Below are 17,311 nucleotides of genomic sequence, written 5' to 3' on the forward strand. Positions count from 1 at the left end.
ACAACAGCAATAAATAAGCAAGGCTAGCGCCCTAAAACCGTTGATAAGGCTGTAATCCGAGCACAACCCTAAACTCCATAAGGTTAGATGTGCGAGACGACAAGGCTATCAATTAATCCTCGCGGCCAACAACAGAAAGCATTTCTTCTAATCCTTACAAGTATAGCCTATGCCTAGCACTTACCAATATTCCCCCTCTTCTAGTTGGTGTCTCGTTTCCCAAGAGGCTTAAAACGCTCTCACCTCCCCCATTTTAAGAACCTCCTCCATGATACATCCCTCGATCCACCAACATCTCTCAACACACAAGATCAAATACTAATAACCAACCATGCTCCACTAAACCAAAGACATAATCGCCTCCCTCGACGCAGTGCAACCCTTATCATTCGGGACTAACGAAATCGACCGCCTCGAAATCCGCGCCGCAGCACGTCGACTCCTAGCTAGAGTAGAAACACCGAATGAACGAGCCTGGGGATTCTGCTTCGAGAATCCTATTATTTTCGCTGCTTTGCAGACATGTATTGAGCTAGATCTTTGGAAATCTTGGACCGCTCTTGGTGGTGGGGAAATGAGTGTCGATGAGTTGGTGGAATTGACTACTCCGATTGTTGAAACTAATCTCCTACGTGAGTTAGCGATTTCATTTTCATTCATATATGAGAACCAATTCTGATGAGCCTTGAAATTGAATAGGTCGATTCCTCCGCCTCCTCGCAGCATTCAACGTAATCGAAGAAATCGGCCCAGATAAATACAAATCTACTCCGTTCTCATATGCAATTGGTGACGAGAGTAGTGAGATCAGGGCTACGCTTCAAGCAGGGTATACACACTCCATCTCTATCTGCCTCTCAGTTTTCCCTTCCCCTTTTGAATTAGGTAAGGCAGGACTGTGCTAAATAAGATGAATCATCCAGAACAAACCAATACCTCCCCTGCGCGAAAAACCTCCCCACCTACCTCTCCCACACATCTTACAAAGAACCAACCAACATGCACGAGAACAACCACGCAGATACCGACCCAGACGGGCTCAATTTCTTCGCTCGATTGCAGCAAACCCCCGCCTATTTTGAAGCCTTCATAGGCCATATGGAAGCCTGGACGGCGTGGAAAACACCCTGGACTAAGATCTACGATACGACTCATCTCCTAGAGGGTGCTAATCTGCAAGATGATTCTGTGTTTATGGTTGATATGGGTGGGAATACAGGGATTGATACATTCCATGTACTGAGGAAGCTTCCGGAGCTTCCTAAGGATTCAGTTGTATTGCAGGATCTTCCGGAGATAGTAGCCGGGGTTAAGGGGCAGTTGGATGAGAAGGTTGTGGTTATGGAGCATGATTTCTTCTTACCGCAGTTAGTTCGAGGTATGATTGACACTCCGTATAGTTTTGATTGGGTTGTGTACTAATGATGTGTAGGAAGTAGGATCTACTTCATGCATGCCGTGCTGCATGACTGGCCTGACGATAAAGCGAGAAAGATACTCATGAATACTAAAGATGCCATGAAGAAGGGGTATTCGAAACTGCTTATCTATGATATTGTTCTTCCTCCTATGAAGGCGAGTATGAGTCAGACGACTATGGATGTGCAGATGATGTCGTTACTGGCGGCGTCGGAGCGGACGGAGGCGGATTGGAGGAGGTTGATTACGGATGCGGGTTTGCGGATTTGTGGGTTTTGGCCTGATCCAAAGCAGTATGAGATGGTTATTGAGGTTGAGGTTGCGTGATTAGGGAATGGTGTCGGGGATGAGGATTATATTTCTTCAAAGGGGGTTCTGCTGGTGTTGAGATTTGACCTACATGGCACTACGCGGTACAGTTCATCTCTTATGTCTCAGAATCCGGGGATGGACTACAAGCGCAGTTGTATCCAATAGATATGGGATATACTTTGAAGGTATATCAAATGGAGGCTATTTCTTCGCTGACGCAGCACTGCGATTATGCTGCATATGGGCATTGACCAAGTGGCCTGCCGCCAAAGCCGAGCAAGTACTCAACTCGCCCGCCAGCACAGCTGCGGCCACAATCCGGGCCAGTTTCCGGGAATTGGCGCCGGGATCAGTGGCATGGGCTCCACGGACCCCGAGCAGGTCTAACATGGCTCCCTGGGCTTCGAGGATAGTTCCACCACCAATGGTACCGACTTCTACTGACGGCATGGAAACGGCGATGTGGAGGTTGCCATGAATACTGGCTCATGGTCAGCATCATTCCGAGGTTTATACCAGGGAGGTATAGAAACTTACTTCTTCATGGTGGTAATACAACTGCTGCTTTCCACATTCTGGGCAGGATCCTGACCAGTAGCCAAAAACACCGCCTGGACCAGATTAGAAGCATGGGCGTTGAACCCGCCCATACTGCCGGCCACGGCGCTGCCAACCAGGTTCTTGGCCGTGTTCAGCTCGACCAAACTATCCACATCGGTCTTCAGTACGGAACGCACGGTGGCTGCGGGGATCGTTGCCTCGGCAATTACGGACTTGCCACGGCCCTCGATCCAGTTGACGGCCGCTGACTTCTTGTCCGCGCAGAAGTTACCCGACAGAGTGATGGTGTTCATGTCCGGAAACCCGTGGGCTGTCATGGCCTGTAGGGCTCTTTCCACCCCCTTGGAGATCATATTCATGCCCATCGCGTCGCCGGTTGTGGTGCGGAAGCGGATGTACAGATAGGTGCCGGCTTGGGATACGGTCAGATTCTGGAGGCGAGCAAACCGGCTAGTGGAGTTGAAGGTTTCGGTTAGCAACTCGCGGCCTGTTGGGGATTCGACCCAGCGCTGGGCTTCGGCGGCACGTTTGGCGGAAGGGAAGCCCAGACAGGGGCCCCGGGTCATGCCGTCGCCCTTGAGCATCGTCACGGCACCACCGCCTGCGTTGATGGCTTTGCAGCCGCGGCTGGCACTGGCCACCAGCACTCCCTCTGTCGTGGCCATGGGGATGAAGTACGACTGGTCATCGATCACCATGGGCCCCGCAAGCCCCAGGGGCAAGGGCAAGTATCCGATCACGTTTTCGCAGCAGGCGCCATGGACCAGCTCGTAGTTGTAGTTGCGGTACGGAAGTAGGGAGTCCTTGAGGCCGCTGGTAAAGTCCAGAGTGAAAGGCGTCCGCGACACGGCAGCACGGCGGACCCTAACTGCTCGGGTGAAGGCTTCCAGTCGGGTCGTCGACGTGCTTTCCAGGGTCTTTTCTAGGCTGTATCCTTGGACCTTGCCGCGGAGACACAGCTCCGCCAACTCGTCGTCGGTCAACAAGTCTGTCCGCTTTGCCTTGAGCAGAACCTCGGTTTCCTCTGCGCTCCGAGAGGGAGGGTCCGATACAGACACAGAAGAGTCGGCAGGTGAAACAGGGGCTTTTAGTGCATCAGAGACATGCCAGCGAGCGGCGTGGATCAGGTGTTTGTTGAGAACCAAACTTACGACCAAAGCGCCGATGAGACACAGTCGACCAAGCTGGCTCTCTAATCCTGCCAGGACGCCGTCAAACACGGGGCGGCTAGCAGATGAGGCATCGAGTTTAGATGCTTGCATCACATATCGAATGGGTGGCAGGACCGTCACGCGGGTCTCGACTCTGCCAGCTAGGGCACTCAGATAGATATCGCTCAGCCCGTTCGCCGCTACTTTGAATGGACTTATAGTGGTAGGGGCCAGAGAGGCATTGGTCACGAAACCACCCATGATGCGATAGAAGAAAGACGAGAGTTGGAGCATATTAACAAGCACAAAACCTCCCACCATCATGGATTTCCATCGGGCCACGTTTTCTGGCTTAACTTTGTACCCGAACATGCGAGGGCCCCGTTGTTCATCAGCCTGATCGAGAACGCCAGGGTTCCGGATACGTGTAATCTCAAGCTTGACGCAGAGAATAGTGGCATAGAAGGTGAAAAGAAGGATCGCGTCGAAGAGCAGGATCCATGCGGCCAGGAAACAGAACTGGCCGAATTTCTCTTGTGGTCGCAACGCCGCGCCTAGGGCCAGAGCGCCAATTTCCAGGATATAAGAGCGAACGACCGACCATCCTTCTCCATCGATAGCAACCTGAATTGCACGTGGAATACTTTGTTGCTTTCGGTCGTCGTTGCCGGCGGAAGTCTGTGGCATACAACCGAGTTCCTTCGATGCGCAAAGCACGCTACGAGTGAATCGGATGGGCTTCTCGAAACCCACTGTCAACCCCAAGAATGGGATCCCTTCCGAGAGCAAAAGCATATCGACCGGCAAGCCGCAGGCAGTTGTTACACCTAGTCCGAGCACAAATGCAAATGCCCCGGAAAGCAGAACCGAGGCCGCCAACCAAAAGCGCGAGCCCAGATGACGCATCGCCCGAAACAGAGAGACAAGCGTCATATTCAATGCCAAGTATCCCAGCGCAATAATCGCCAGGTCCATCGCCTCTGCATGCTTGACTCGATGGAGAAACGAGATCCATGAGTTCCCCAGCCAACGCCCAAGAGAAACGCGACTGTCTTCCCGGTGGGAACCATTGATCGCCCACGTAGTATCCTGATCTTCGGAGGAAATCGATTCGACAGCCTGTAAAAATCTGCCTAGCTGTGTGTATGGCACCTGAAAAGCTATCAAGAACTCATTGGACAGAGATGTGAACCAGGTGGAGGTTTGTGTGATGGCTTCGGCGCCGACGGATTCGGGCAACTTGTCCGCCAGAAATGGAATGCTGTGATCGACGGGAGTAGGGAATCCGAGAGTGACAAGGGCCAAATGCTGCTCGATCTATTAGGGTGGAGAACGGGGTAGGTTAGTACCAAATACTTGAATTTTGAGCAGGAGTCGTACTTCACCGTGACGGGCCTGTTGAGCATCATCTGCATGCCACTTCCACGAGCTCATCTCCCCAAGATAAAGACTGCGGCTGCCCCAAATAAAGGGCTGGACGTCCAATTGACCTGCGTCGGTCTTTGGCCCAGGACCTTCGTTGGCTGCCAGGAAACTCGCTTCCAAAACATTGAGATAGGCGGTCGCAGCCACAAGGGCCGCCACGATCAAGGTGTAAATGGGGTGTCGACAAGCTTGCCCGACCACAGCACGCAATCCTCTGGTCAATTGACGCTGCAAGCAGCCCGGATTTGAGTCTACTGTTATGGAGGCCATGGCAGTAGATGCTGTTAGCCCTGAATCGTTTATCAGGGAAGCCAATTAAAAGGGTAGCGATATTCCATGTCTCTGGCGAACAGACCGAGGCGCGTGAGGACGTGCAGGCAGAGCTGCACAATGACAAGTGGCGGAGGAAAACAACAGGGGGCCGGGAGGATTTTCTTTGGTGTGAGGCTGAGCTGCAGCCTGGGGCAGTCGACGTACTTTAGTTCTTACGGACGGTCCGGCCGAAAGATTAAGCACCGGCGGTGGTGGAGTATAGCGTGGTGTAATTGGCTCATCGGACATGGGTTCATCCACTGGCCGCTTTTGGTATGGTGGTATGGGACAGCAGGACGCTAGTGTGGAAGTGGTTAGCCTCCGATCTATACGGATATTTATGCTTATTTCTTTGACAGCACAATTTATACCGGTAGAATATCTGGTAACGTTCTACTAAGAGCAAAGAATGGTAAGAATGAGATGCCTGATTTCCCGACATGGCTCAGCTTCAATGGAGGTGCATGCATCGAATCGCCGTGGAAATTGTGGTTGTTTAAGATACCCAGACACATCTGAGCCAATACAGTACGTGGGAAACAAGTATATCTCACCAGATTGAAGATGAGGCCATTCGCTCATCCCTAGGGCCTTCCCACATTTCAAAGGAGTATCATGTAAGGTATGGTTTGGATTCAATCCTGCCTATCGTAATTCTTAATTGTCCTGTATGAGGGGGTGGGTTCGATAAAAAATATCATACTGCCACTGACTCAATACTAGTGAAGTTGAGGAAAGATGAACGGATCACATATATTTGGAGCGGATTTATATCTAGCTCGCGTAGAGCCGGAAGTATTCTTCTTTCCCGCAGACATCTTTCTAGGACCCTTTGACGGTTCTGGGTCGGATACTAACCCATGAGCTCCTCTACAAAAATAGGCCGATGGGTGTAGTCAAGGCCCAATGGCGGTGATCATGGTCGAAACCGTCATAGAGTTGTCACCTTCCAGAGTGACATCTTTTATTTAAGCAGACATCATCTGCGACTGGACCGAGGCCAACACTCCTGAGAGCCAGATCTAAACTTGACATCAGAAAGTATCATCAAGGACTCAAGTTGCGACGAACAAGACCAAGGCTTTAGCTTTCTCCAGCGCACTCAATAGCCAAAGGCTATATTTTCAATTTTTGGACAACCAAGTGGGTGTTACAAATAACCATGAGCGCGACCAGAAACGCAAAGGACTCAATCGGACAGGAAATATTCCACTGTATGCGCGGACTTGATCCCAACAGAACAAATGCGACACCAGACTGGTACACGATGTGTTTCACCATGCTGTGGGATCTACGCGCTTTTCTCAATAATTTCCGTGCCGATTGCAAGTCATACACCGCAGCTGGTCCTGCATCTGGTGTCCGTCCTGTTGTGAGAAAAGCTGTCCCTGGTAAATTGAACAGACCCAACTCACCCCCGGTATTTGATTGCCACCTCGATTTTGACTTCGACAATATTTGATTTCAGCCAAATGCGGATGTGCGCGGATCATGGAATGGTCAATACTGGCCGCTCCTGTTCGTGTGAAATCCACGTCCACGGCTAGTCAGGGATTATCCGATTTCTCACACACCTAAGCCGGGCATGGGTTTGGAATTGACTTTGGGGCTTATGAAGAAACTCGTGGATGGGAAAGCTTAGTGAACCCGGAGAGCAATTGTGGATCAAGGGAACTAGAAGCATGTTGATTCCATCGGACGGCTATGAGATACCAACGAACATGATCATGTAGCAGCTGGTTGTTAAGAAAGATAATACTCAACATCCAATGTTAAAGGAGGACTATGATGGCGGTAAAGTCCCTGTACTGGATCCTAGCATCAACGACTTCAATCATTGTCGACATTTCGTTGGTGAATATACGAATCTCAGATCTGGTACTGATTAAACTCCTTTATTCACATCACGCTATCTGCTCAGTAACATCTGCAACGTCTTCCAGTTCGATACAAATGATTTGCTTGAGATCATGACCGGAACGCCTTTGCTACGGCAGCAGTTTGAGCACTCTTCCCGTCGACCGTTCGAACATGATAAACCAGATAACAAATCTGGGATAAGAGAAAAGTCCAAGAGAATTAAAATTCGAGCCAAAAAAAAATGAAGAAAAGAAAAAGAAAGACAGTCAAGGGGAAAAAGAGCAACGTCTCTTCTAACACTTTCAAAGATACTTGAGGCTTCGTCGTCGACTTGGCACGTGATATCTTGGAATACCAGATTAAACTTGGATAGAGCCTGTGACATGAGTCTCTCCTTCATTCAATCAATGAAACGGATGATCATGGCTTATGATATCCCTTGCTTGCTGAACCGGACAAACCGTTGAAGCAAACAACATACATCTTCGTAGCGAGAATATCCCCCTAGCTCCTATGATACTATTACCATAAAGAAATGGGTCAAGCACAACCCCATCTTTAATACCCGATAGGAAATATGCTTTCCGAGGCTGTATACTCTTCTTACCACGACGGAATAAACGATAGACTTATACACCCCAAACAGTACCAATTAGCCAAAACTTTAACCCCAGAACAAATTATCCAACCTGATTAAACACACAACAAACCCCAATAAAACCTTCTCTAATAATATTCCCAAACAAACACCAAACAACCAAATCACCCAAAACCACGTGACCACGTGACCACCACCCAGCCCGAAACCCCCTATACCCAATCCGTCCACCACTCATCACGATCACGTGCCAACCTCTCTCTCCTCCAAACTTCTCCGCCGCACCTCCGCTCCGCACCATCGACAACGAAACCACCCAAACCTCCCTCCCTGGACTCAATCCCCCAAAATGGCCAAGAAAGGTGAGTTGAATCCCCTCCCCCCTTCCTCCTTCCGCACGTTCATCATTTTGCTCTCCGATTCCAACGAGTCGCATTTCCACCGACTTCTCAAAATCTTTCCTCCCCGGGACCCCCAACAAGCAACAAGCACCCAACTAACCACACAATTGCGCAAAACCTACAGCCAAGTCCCGTACTATTTCCGTGCGCCTGATTTCCATGGCCATGACAGGTTATTTCCGCACGATGATCAGACCCCGTACCCATCGGCCACTCAGCATGCTCAAGTACGACCCTGTGGTGAAGAAGAAGGTGCTGTTTTTGGAGGCTACGAAGGGAGGTCGGAATCGGTGATTGCATTACAAATTTACAAACCTATCGACGTACCTGGGCGCCGTTCTCTTTTTATTTGTTGCGATATCGTTCGCGCGTGGCATATCGGAGGAGGAGCGGATGGGACGGGACGATACCTATCCTACGGTTTCGACATCGCGAGATACCGTCGACTTGATTTTGAATGCACCCCGGCGCGACGGGATTATTTTATCGATATGAAACGATCATGTACATTAGAGGGTGCATTGGCCCGGATGCTTGTGGAGGCTGCCTTTTAGGTTGGTCTCTGATGGAGGTCTGGGCTGTGTATCTATTTTGGGGTTGTATTTTGGCGTTTAGAGCAGTACAATTGGGTTGAATCAATCTTTGTTATATTATACATCTGTGGTTTGGGGTAGTATGGTGGTGGGAATCGGGACTGACATAGTGGATAGCATGACTTTGCACATTTTTCAACGATAAAAGAGAAGACGCATATATACTGTCAAATTGAGAGGAATTGAAGCAGAAACTGACTCGCTGACATCCCACCACGATTACCAATCGCATCCGATGACACCGGCAATGGCTTACGCTCCGCGGTTGAAACGAGCATTGTAGTGTTCCCCTGTCGGGTTTAGTGGTCAATTCACGCGCTATGTGTCCTACTTACCTCTTGTTCGTCTTGAACTCCTTCCACGAGCTGGCCACTTCTGGTTATTACTCTGATTTGCATTCATCGAAGGAGGTCGGCTGCTTCCAGAAGCTAGCTTCGTAGGACTCGATTTGCGCTCAAAGTACTCAGACACTGACTTCGTCTGTCGCTGACCAGGGGGGTCTATCGAAGCCTTTGCTCGTTTGTTTCCAGCGGCGCGCGTGATGGGAACATGAGTGTCTCCATCAGCTGCATCACCTGCAGAGAAACGGGCTACTTCTGTAGCCTTTGCTGCACCTCTTGACACCGAATGTCGAACTCTGGAGTATGTCCGCCGATTGACACGAGCTGGTTGGTCTTCGATCAGCGACATGTTCTGTACTTTGCTCGGAGCATCATTGCTCTTGGACTCTGGCTGTTTGCGTTTCTGACCCGCAGATTTCGGACTTTCGGTCTCAAATGTGACGGCTTTGGGCTTCGTGTTCGCTCTGCTGCCTCTGTTTTCAGACACCTCCGTACCCTTTACATCTGGTTGGGAATTCGACAGGGGCACTGAGTCCTTGACTTCCAAAGCAGCTTTATTAATCGCCATCTCGGGAGCAAGAATCCTTGGAAGCTTTTCTTGTTTCAGCTCTGTCGGTTTCGTCGCTAAGGTTTCATCTGATTTGCTGGGTGCATCGCATTCTGTGATGACCTTTTTCCCTGGTGTGAGCATCAACATAGCTGCAAGATCATTTTCATCATGCCCGAACACTGGGCTATCTCTCGGGGATGCTTGCTGACGAATACTCGAGAACGGTACAATGTTGGGGTTCTCAACCGAGCAAAGACGCTCTTGGCTTGCGATGCTGTTCTCTCCCAGCTTAACCTCTCGTGGGAAGGGAGAAGAAATTATGCTTGCCTGGATACTCTGCGTTCGGTAAATTACTTCTGCCTTGTACAGCTCCTGCCCTAGGCCTAAAATATCTTTTTGCGGTGTCGCAGTCACGGCGTTCGAGCAACTGACGTCCCTTCCACTCGGAGATGCATTCGACTGAGGGTCGATGGGCTTGTTCTGAGCTGTGAGTAAACTTGTCTGCAGGATACCACACACTTCAGTGAACGACTGGCCAGGCGTAGAAAGACCCATTTGACTGAGTATCTCTTCGATTTTATTCATCTTATTCTCCGAATCCTCAACCCTCTCCAGCAGTGTATGCATCTCTTCTTTTGCCTTCTGCTGGCTGCATTCAAGGTCAGACTTTTCCGATATCGCAGCAGTGAGATTTTCCTGTATAAGGGCAAACTCTTTCTCCTTTTTCCGAAAGCCCATCTCGAGGGCATCAAACTTCGCTTCTAGATCCTGCGATGATTTGTGGCTTTCGTTGATGGCTCGGGAGCGTTCGTCTACGAGAATCCTTATTCGACTAGTGGCTTCCTCGAGTTGATTGTGGAGCGAGGCCTGCTGAGTTACGCTGACTGACTCTACCTCCGTCAGTCTAGCTACCTCTTTCTCTTGGTCCTCCAATTTAGCTGCACTCTCCAAGGCGTGACTCTTAAGGTTATCGATTTTCATTTCTTTTGATGTCAGAATGAGCTGCATCTCACTCTCCCGCTCCTTCATTTTGTTCTCGTACTCAGCCTGTGTGGGTTAGAATGCATCTTCTTTCAAGCCGCGTTTATCCTCTTACCAGTGCTAGTCGAGCCCCGGCCAGTTGCGTGGATAACCTATCTATATTTCTCTCAACGTCGGCTTTTTCGCGCAAGAGCTCGTGCAGTTGCTGCTCGTACTTCGCTCGATCTTGTTCGCGGGAGACAACACTCGCGCGGTTGAGCTCCTCACGAACCCTTATCTCGACTGATTTGACTTCATCCCTTAAGGCAGCAGCTTCTGATTCGCATGCACGTGCGCGGGACTCGGAGTCATCCGCCTTGGATGATGCTTCCGACATTGAAATCTTCATCGCCTCCGTCTCGAGCTCCTTGGCTTTCAGGGCTGCTTGAGCTGCGTTGAGGTCTTCAGATAAGCTCTCCATCTTGTCCTTCATTCCCTGTATTTTCATCTCGTAACCACAAATTTCTTCTCTCGATGGTTCGATTTGCTGGGGAATCCTTGCCTCCGCCAGGCTTATTCCGAAGGCGTTCATTTGACCAGCAAGCCCAATCTCCTTGGACTCTAACCCCTGCATCGAGCAAGTGATCTTCTCTGTGGTCGCTTTGAATGCTTCGAGAGTTTTACGCAGGCTCTCATAGTTGTCTGAGTTGATGGAAAGTTGTTTCGACAGGTTACAGTCGCTGGCAATATGCTCCTCGATGACTAAAATCTGCTCTTTCAGACTTTGGGTCAGGCTTTCATTTGACTTAGCTTCTCTGCTAATGTCTGAGTTCAGCTGGAGCATCATTGAGTCGATACTAGTGCACCATATTAGTCTCATGAGAACAAATCACTCTCACTGATGATCCAACGCCTACCGTAATGCGAAGTTCTGCATGATTTCTTTGCATTCATGTACGCCCTTTTGGCCACTTGACGATTTCTCCGAGACTTCTCTAAGAGACATCAGACACTCGTTGAGATCAGAACATAGACTTCCTTGAATAGTCTTGAGCAAAGCATCATGTTGGTGCCCTAAGCTTTCCAATGCGGTGTCCATATTCTTCATCATCTCATGCTGGTGCGACATGATCTGGCCTAACTTTGTTGTCTGGGCCCGGGAGCAATCTTGGATGTACAACTCAAGTAGCTTGGATCTTTTCTTCTCATCAGATAACTGGTGTAAAAGATAGTTGGCCCTGGTCTCCGCATTTCTGAGATCCTGCCTGATTAACTCGTGTTGGCCCTCCACCTTTAATAGCTGTTCTCGCCTTTGATCAACACTGCTCGAAGCTTCGGCTAGCTTTGCTTTTGCTTCACTGATACCAGCGGTTATCTCGTCCCGCTCATTTAGCAATTCCTTTCTTGTTGCTTTCAGCTGAATTGCGTCACCACGGAGGTTCTGAAAGTCGCAGCCAAGTTCGTTCAAGAAGCCCTTAAACCTCATGAGCTTTAATTTCCAAGTTCCTAGTCGAGACTCGCAAATCTTTAGGTCGGAGGCCTGCTTCTGAATTTGCTTGTTAGATAGTTCCAGTTGGATTTTTAGCGCATCATTCTCTTCTGCCACTTTGATGATCTCGGTCTCCATTTGCTGTCGGATATGCAAAGCAGCAATTGCACTTTCCTCACGATCCCTGATACGGTCGATCAACAAGTGGAATAGATCTTCCTCTGATAATGGAGACCCTCCATTTGTAGAACCCACAATGGCTCGTTCTTTGTGTATACCGTTGCGTTTTGCTATTTTGGCTTTATGGTTCGTAGGGGCCAGTATATGTTGGTCAAGCATCTTGCTCTGTTCATTACATCGCTTGGACATCATTGAGGATTCATTGGGGCGAGTTGTGGTCAGGCGTTTGGCACTCTCCTTGGTAGTTCCAGTACGTCCGGCAACCTGTGTTTCGATTGGCATGTCTGGGAGAAAGTGGTGAGGAAATGGCCTACCTTCTCTTTCCGCGGATGGTTTATTTTCTTCGCTAGATGTTCACATTAGTGTCTATTGAAGCGTCCGGCATAGATCACATACGCAATGTTGCATTTTCGGGAGGCATAATCCGGGTGTTGGCTAAGGATAGTTGACCATCTTGCGGCACAGACCTAGCGTCGGAACGAGAAACATGTAGGATGTGCTCAGCTTCCAGCGCTTTGTGTGGCAGACTTGGAGCTGTAGCCTGTGGCTTTTGCGTTTCTGGTTGTCGGTCCTGCAATGCGACCTTCAGAGTGCCAGTGCCAGACCCGGCATTCTCTGGATATGAAGAGCTGCGCATCCCGACAAACATTAGCAGAGTTCTAGACCTTATCCGCGCTACTTACAGTTCTTGGCTTTGACCTTTGTGGTTTGAGGATAGTTTATTTCCGTGATTGGGAGGAGAGTCAGCTTCGCAAGACGTAGTGCCTAATGGCGAGCGCTTTGCTGGCTGAAGGGAGAACGAATTCGGACCTTGAGTGGGCTTTCCAAAGCAGAAAGCTGACGTGTCAATCCCCGAACTTTTAGGACGTTCCATGAGTAGTGGAGACATTTGTCTCCGGTTTCCCGTGAGAGACACGTGTGTGCTTCCCTCTTGAGCCATAATCGCCTTGAGCTTCGGGGAAACGGGGTCGATGTCATCTGCCATGTGTAGGAGTATCAGTTCCTCCACCTCGTCATAGTTGCTCACATCGGTAGCTTTCACAACATCGGGACAGTGTAGGGTATCCTCAGCGGATAGTGGCGTTTGTTCGTTCTGCATCTCGGCGCTACTACAATCTCGAAGATTTGTTAGCCTCAAATCTTAGTGATGGGACTGATCAGGGAGTAAAGGACATTTGAAATGACGGACGACCATCACTGTAAGGCAGGAACTTTGACGTTTCGGTTCGTCTTCGTCCTTAAGTATCCTTCTTTCTACAATTCATTCTCCTTCGTGGTGTGCCGATAGTAGACCTCTGAAAGAACGTTCAGGAACGAGAAATGTCCCCGGACCCCACTGAAGATAGCCCTCGTGACTCTAGTAGTGGTGACTGCCATTTTGGCCAACATACCGATCTAGTCCCCTTACGGCCGAGACAATGCTGATTTATACCAGCAACTGGCATCAATCATACGACGTACAGTTATCCGTGATGAATCTATTCTTTTGAGCTTCCACTCGTTTGATAATAACTATTCCGAAGTTACGAATACAAATGAACAAACGTTGAAAAGGTCTGACCGAGCGCACTGCTTGAAAAACATTGGAATCAATATGGGCCCAGCTGGTGTCCACGGCGAGACTATTGCTATCTTTGTCGTTTACGAGAAAGATGTATGACTGGGCATTCGATCCGATCAGGATCAGCTTTGGCCTATTTCGGCGTCTGCACGCAGTGATATCGCTAGCAGGATAGGGCCCAGGTAGCGCATGTGTGTCGCCTCCAATGTATTACAGGGACCGAATTGGTTCATAGTCATAAAGGACCTGGACTCACTGCGATGATTCTTGTCTGCCAAATATTTGATGTAGTCACCATCGTACTGAGCAACTGTCAGGAATATCTCGTGTCAGTCTTCCGATATATGAAAGCGCCTTTTCTCAATCAGCATGGGGTTAATTTGTAGTGGAAAGGGTTCGACAGAGGAAGACATACACTTTCTTGGGTGCATCTGGCTTTTCACCATCGCTTTTGATCCAAGCCACCATCTCGGCGCTCTGTTGCATTTGAATAAGACTTGTTTTTTCGATCGTGTGACTGGCTTCACTTCGATTATAGCCTGGGCGTTGCCTTGACGGTCATCAAGATATCCATCAGTTCTTGCTTCAAAGCTAGCATCGTCGAATATAGCTTTGAAGGCCTTCCTGTGCAAGGTCCAATTGTTGGCGAGCTTGAAGGGTATTGTCAAAGCATTCAGGAAGGTTATCAAGGCGCAATTCACGATTTGCTCATCCTTTGTCGGAAGGTATAACACGTTCTCCAATTCTTTGGGAGCAGGTGTTATCTCCCGGAATGGACTTGGAGTCCCTGGAAGCGGGGTAACTGGAACCGAGGTCTCCGAAATATCGAACGGATCATCGAGGCTAGTATCTTCAATGTCGAGTGTCTTAGAAATATTGTTGGATCTTGAGGATGTTGCCAAATTCATATCAGCAAACTTTCGAGCGAGTTCACGGGAGCGTGTCCGATGTGCGATAGGGGTTGCCAGAGTCAGTGGATCTGTGTCGTCTCTGGTGTTTGCAACCTGAAGCTGGTAATGCCGGGCAATTGTAAAGTTCCCTTCTCCAGCATCCGAGAGTGCCAATCCCTGACAGTATGTGCCCCATGATTGATAGGTCTTCAACATTGTCTCCGCCTTTGTGATCCAATCCTTGAAGCCAGGCAGCATAGTCGGCAGATAATTCAAGCGGCGTGGCACCCAGATAACTTGCAGGAGCAGGAACTGTTTATACTCGAATTTCGAGGCGGAAGCTAACTCCGCGCCGTGTATAGTCTGGCCTGTGAGGCCCATCTTAGCCATTTCATCCTCCCAGGTCTTCACATCCCCAGGTAGCTTGGTTGGCGTGCCAGACATGGGGATTCCAAGAATACAGCTAACGAAAGGTATTGAAGGTAAATGAACGACGATAATTTAATTTTGAATATATGAGGAGTCTGATCAGGATAGTGATACATGCAACTCAGGGGATTTACGCTGGCTATTTCAATTCATATATGCCATTATATCTCCTCACCGCAATATGAGAATTGGGGCAGGCACCTCCTGGCGCGCGCCACGCCTGGCAGGGTAGGCACTCCGCCCATCAAAAGAGGGTTCTCCTTGCCGCGGGCGCCGTTTCAACACACTACTAGTTGGATCTAGTCTCTCCCCGTTTCCTCTTACTTCTAGAGAAAGAGCACGCGCTAAGAGTCCAGTCACAATTGGTTCTGTGTATATTCCAGGGGAAGTCTAGGCGCCAATCGAGCGAATCGGGGAGTGTTGACATGATACTATTTTTGAATCACACGCTATAACTGTTGCATGACAGGCCAGTGTGAAATGGGTTGGGTTGAGATGAGAAGATAAAAATAGTACGGAGTAGTTCAAGAGAAGTTCGAACATGGCTCTGGTTGGCCAGCTCTGGTGGGGGCTCGGCGGTGTGTACATGTGACGTCTGCGTCCGCATCTGTCCGCCCTCTCATTGGCAGTTACCGGGCAACCAATGTTATCCCGGAACCAAGTCGCGACTGAACTCTCATCATCCTTGGAGACATAAATCAGCTCCCCGTCAGTCTGTTTTCCTTTGGACCAACTACTTTATATCTTCCGGGTTATCAAAGACCTTCTCTCAGTTACCCATCGCCATGTCGCTCATTGCAGAACCTCCTGCCCACCGCCATGTGCGTTGGAGGTTGACCAACTTGGCGCGGGAAATCAAGAGCCTTCAACTTGATGAATTTGACGTCCAGCAACTGGATTTTCGATATCCGTGTTGATCCTCTGACACTAGACGAGAAACTGCCACAAAAGCCCACTTACTTCGCTTCCTATCCCGGTCACTCGATTCCAGAACCCAATACTGATAACTTTCGAGAGCCCTACAAGGGTCTTGATGATGAAACAGAATATTCTTTAACCCGTCCCGTTGATCGCGCTCATGGGATGAACATACACCTTTCGGCTTACATTTCTTAATACGATCGCAAAACAAGAGGGAAGAGGGCCCCTTGAGTTTCAAGATGGTAAGCAACTGGTCGTGTGCTTTAAGTCTGCTTGTAACTAAAAGATATTAGTGTTGGAGATTCTGCATTTAACAACTCGGGCCTGTATAAACACAACCAGCCCGAGTTCGGGTGCTACCACATCACAGAGATGATTGACCCGGCCTACCCGCATATCAAAGCACTCATGTACAATAATATGGTTGCTACGGATTCCACAATCCTTTGTGGCGAGTTGATGCCAATCCTCCGTACTATGCTAACACAGCTTCGGAGGCAAAAATTCATTCATCAACTGGTCACACCGGTAGCTGCGCCTTCCCTGTCCATTCATTCTCTCATGTTCGAGTACTGAATAAGTTGCAGGTGTTGATGTTCTCCCTCATGGGATTCCAAGCCCGAGTGATAGAAGCGTTTTTCCGAGATGACAAGCTGGTCTTGCGCCCGACCAAGCTATTCGATTTCACCCACGGAAATGACAACGCTTTCAAAACATTAGCACTGTGGTATATGGGCAACCCTCTTGAGATAACCACCCAGGGGTCCTGATACGCGCCCTGGTTTCATTGGAGGCCGCCTTAACTGCATTCTAATCATTATCGTCGAAAGATCCTGGTCGATCATTTGGCTCCCAATTTCCTTTACACTGTTGGTGCACTTATTGGAATGGATTGGGACATGGCGTCTATCGATTTTATTCTTTTTTAGGTTCGCTGTTTTTCCGTGTCGCGCTGCTTTGAAGTTTGGCTTTTGTGGTGGCCATGGTTTGCTTTGGTGGAGTTCGCCTGGCTTTCTCCCTTTTTTAGTAGAGGTATTCAATGCAAGTGTCAAACTAGGTAATCGGCTGCACTAATGGTTTATATTCTAAGCGGATAGTAGCTATCCAAGAAAGGTACATTCTCATCCTAGGTTCAATGTTGGCGTGTGTGTGTGTGTGTGTGTGCGTGTGTGTGTGTAGAAGTGTATGGTAGCCATGCACGGCGTCAATAGAGAAATGAGAACTGGATACATCTTTGTTTTCTCAGTTGTTGGCGAGATTTTCAATGGCATTTGTGAATTATTAGTTCAGCTGAGAGTGCACACAAGCCCCTTGTGTCATCTCAGTAATGCATTTACTATCGTCCCGTGGACATACTT

General features: G+C 49.1%; 6 protein-coding genes across 6 annotated transcripts; 3 read left to right on the forward strand and 3 right to left on the reverse strand.

The window, feature by feature from the left end:
- Positions 1–87: 87 nt before the first annotated feature.
- BO94DRAFT_557649 (S-adenosyl-L-methionine-dependent methyltransferase) lies at positions 88–1,746 on the forward strand (the record flags this gene model as incomplete). The annotated part of the gene is made up of 5 exons (XM_025613941.1): positions 88–160; positions 351–632; positions 700–829; positions 924–1,378; positions 1,433–1,746. The coding sequence occupies 5 exons, from the start codon at positions 88–90 to the stop codon at positions 1,744–1,746; spliced, it is 1,254 nt and encodes a 417-aa protein (XP_025466275.1).
- BO94DRAFT_625384 (putative hmg-CoA reductase) lies at positions 1,565–5,300 on the reverse strand. Its single transcript, XM_025617275.1, has 3 exons — positions 4,824–5,300; positions 2,269–4,760; positions 1,565–2,212 (listed from the first exon to the last, which is right to left on the reverse strand). The coding sequence occupies exons 1-3, from the start codon at positions 5,136–5,138 to the stop codon at positions 1,933–1,935; spliced, it is 3,087 nt and encodes a 1,028-aa protein (XP_025466276.1). The 5' UTR covers positions 5,139–5,300; the 3' UTR covers positions 1,565–1,932.
- A 2,636-nt stretch (positions 5,301–7,936) lies between these two features.
- BO94DRAFT_536481 (mitochondrial 54S ribosomal protein bL33m) lies at positions 7,937–8,775 on the forward strand. Its single transcript, XM_025612028.1, has 2 exons — positions 7,937–8,000; positions 8,164–8,775. Exons 1-2 carry the CDS (start codon positions 7,988–7,990, stop codon positions 8,331–8,333), a joined length of 183 nt encoding a protein of 60 aa, XP_025466277.1. The 5' UTR covers positions 7,937–7,987; the 3' UTR covers positions 8,334–8,775.
- BO94DRAFT_599173 (uncharacterized protein) lies at positions 8,690–13,251 on the reverse strand (the record flags this gene model as incomplete). The annotated part of the gene is made up of 6 exons (XM_025616301.1): positions 8,690–8,922; positions 8,968–10,570; positions 10,620–11,340; positions 11,401–12,436; positions 12,633–12,781; positions 12,836–13,251. 6 exons carry the CDS (start codon positions 13,249–13,251, stop codon positions 8,885–8,887), a joined length of 3,963 nt encoding a protein of 1,320 aa, XP_025466278.1. The 3' UTR covers positions 8,690–8,884.
- Positions 13,252–13,835: 584 nt separating this feature from the next.
- BO94DRAFT_557653 (uncharacterized protein) lies at positions 13,836–15,047 on the reverse strand (the record flags this gene model as incomplete). The annotated part of the gene is made up of 2 exons (XM_025613942.1): positions 13,836–14,036; positions 14,211–15,047. 2 exons carry the CDS (start codon positions 15,045–15,047, stop codon positions 13,836–13,838), a joined length of 1,038 nt encoding a protein of 345 aa, XP_025466279.1.
- A 770-nt stretch (positions 15,048–15,817) lies between these two features.
- On the forward strand, positions 15,818–16,723 carry BO94DRAFT_557654 (uncharacterized protein; the record flags this gene model as incomplete). The annotated part of the gene is given in 4 exon segments (XM_025613943.1): positions 15,818–15,944; positions 15,964–16,092; positions 16,240–16,481; positions 16,541–16,723. The coding sequence occupies 4 exon segments, from the start codon at positions 15,818–15,820 to the stop codon at positions 16,721–16,723; spliced, it is 681 nt and encodes a 226-aa protein (XP_025466280.1).
- Between the last annotated feature and the right edge of the window lie 588 nt (positions 16,724–17,311).

Source organism: Aspergillus sclerotioniger (assembly GCF_003184525.1).
Source record: "Aspergillus sclerotioniger CBS 115572 chromosome Unknown BO94scaffold_18, whole genome shotgun sequence".
Taxonomy (NCBI): domain Eukaryota; kingdom Fungi; phylum Ascomycota; class Eurotiomycetes; order Eurotiales; family Aspergillaceae; genus Aspergillus; species Aspergillus sclerotioniger.

What these genes read in the sequence shown, in the direction of transcription:
- BO94DRAFT_625384 (XM_025617275.1), bottom strand. Translation starts at nt 5,138, where the DNA reads ATGGCCTCCATAACAGTAGACTCAAATCCGGGCTGCTTGCAGCGTCAA. An exon ending in AACAGGCCCGTCACGGTGAA is followed by an intron (nt 4,761 to 4,823) that starts GTACGACTCCTG and finishes CCACCCTAATAG; the next exon opens with ATCGAGCAGCATTTGGCCCT. An exon ending in TGTATTACCACCATGAAGAA is followed by an intron (nt 2,213 to 2,268) that starts GTAAGTTTCTAT and finishes ACCATGAGCCAG; the next exon opens with TATTCATGGCAACCTCCACA.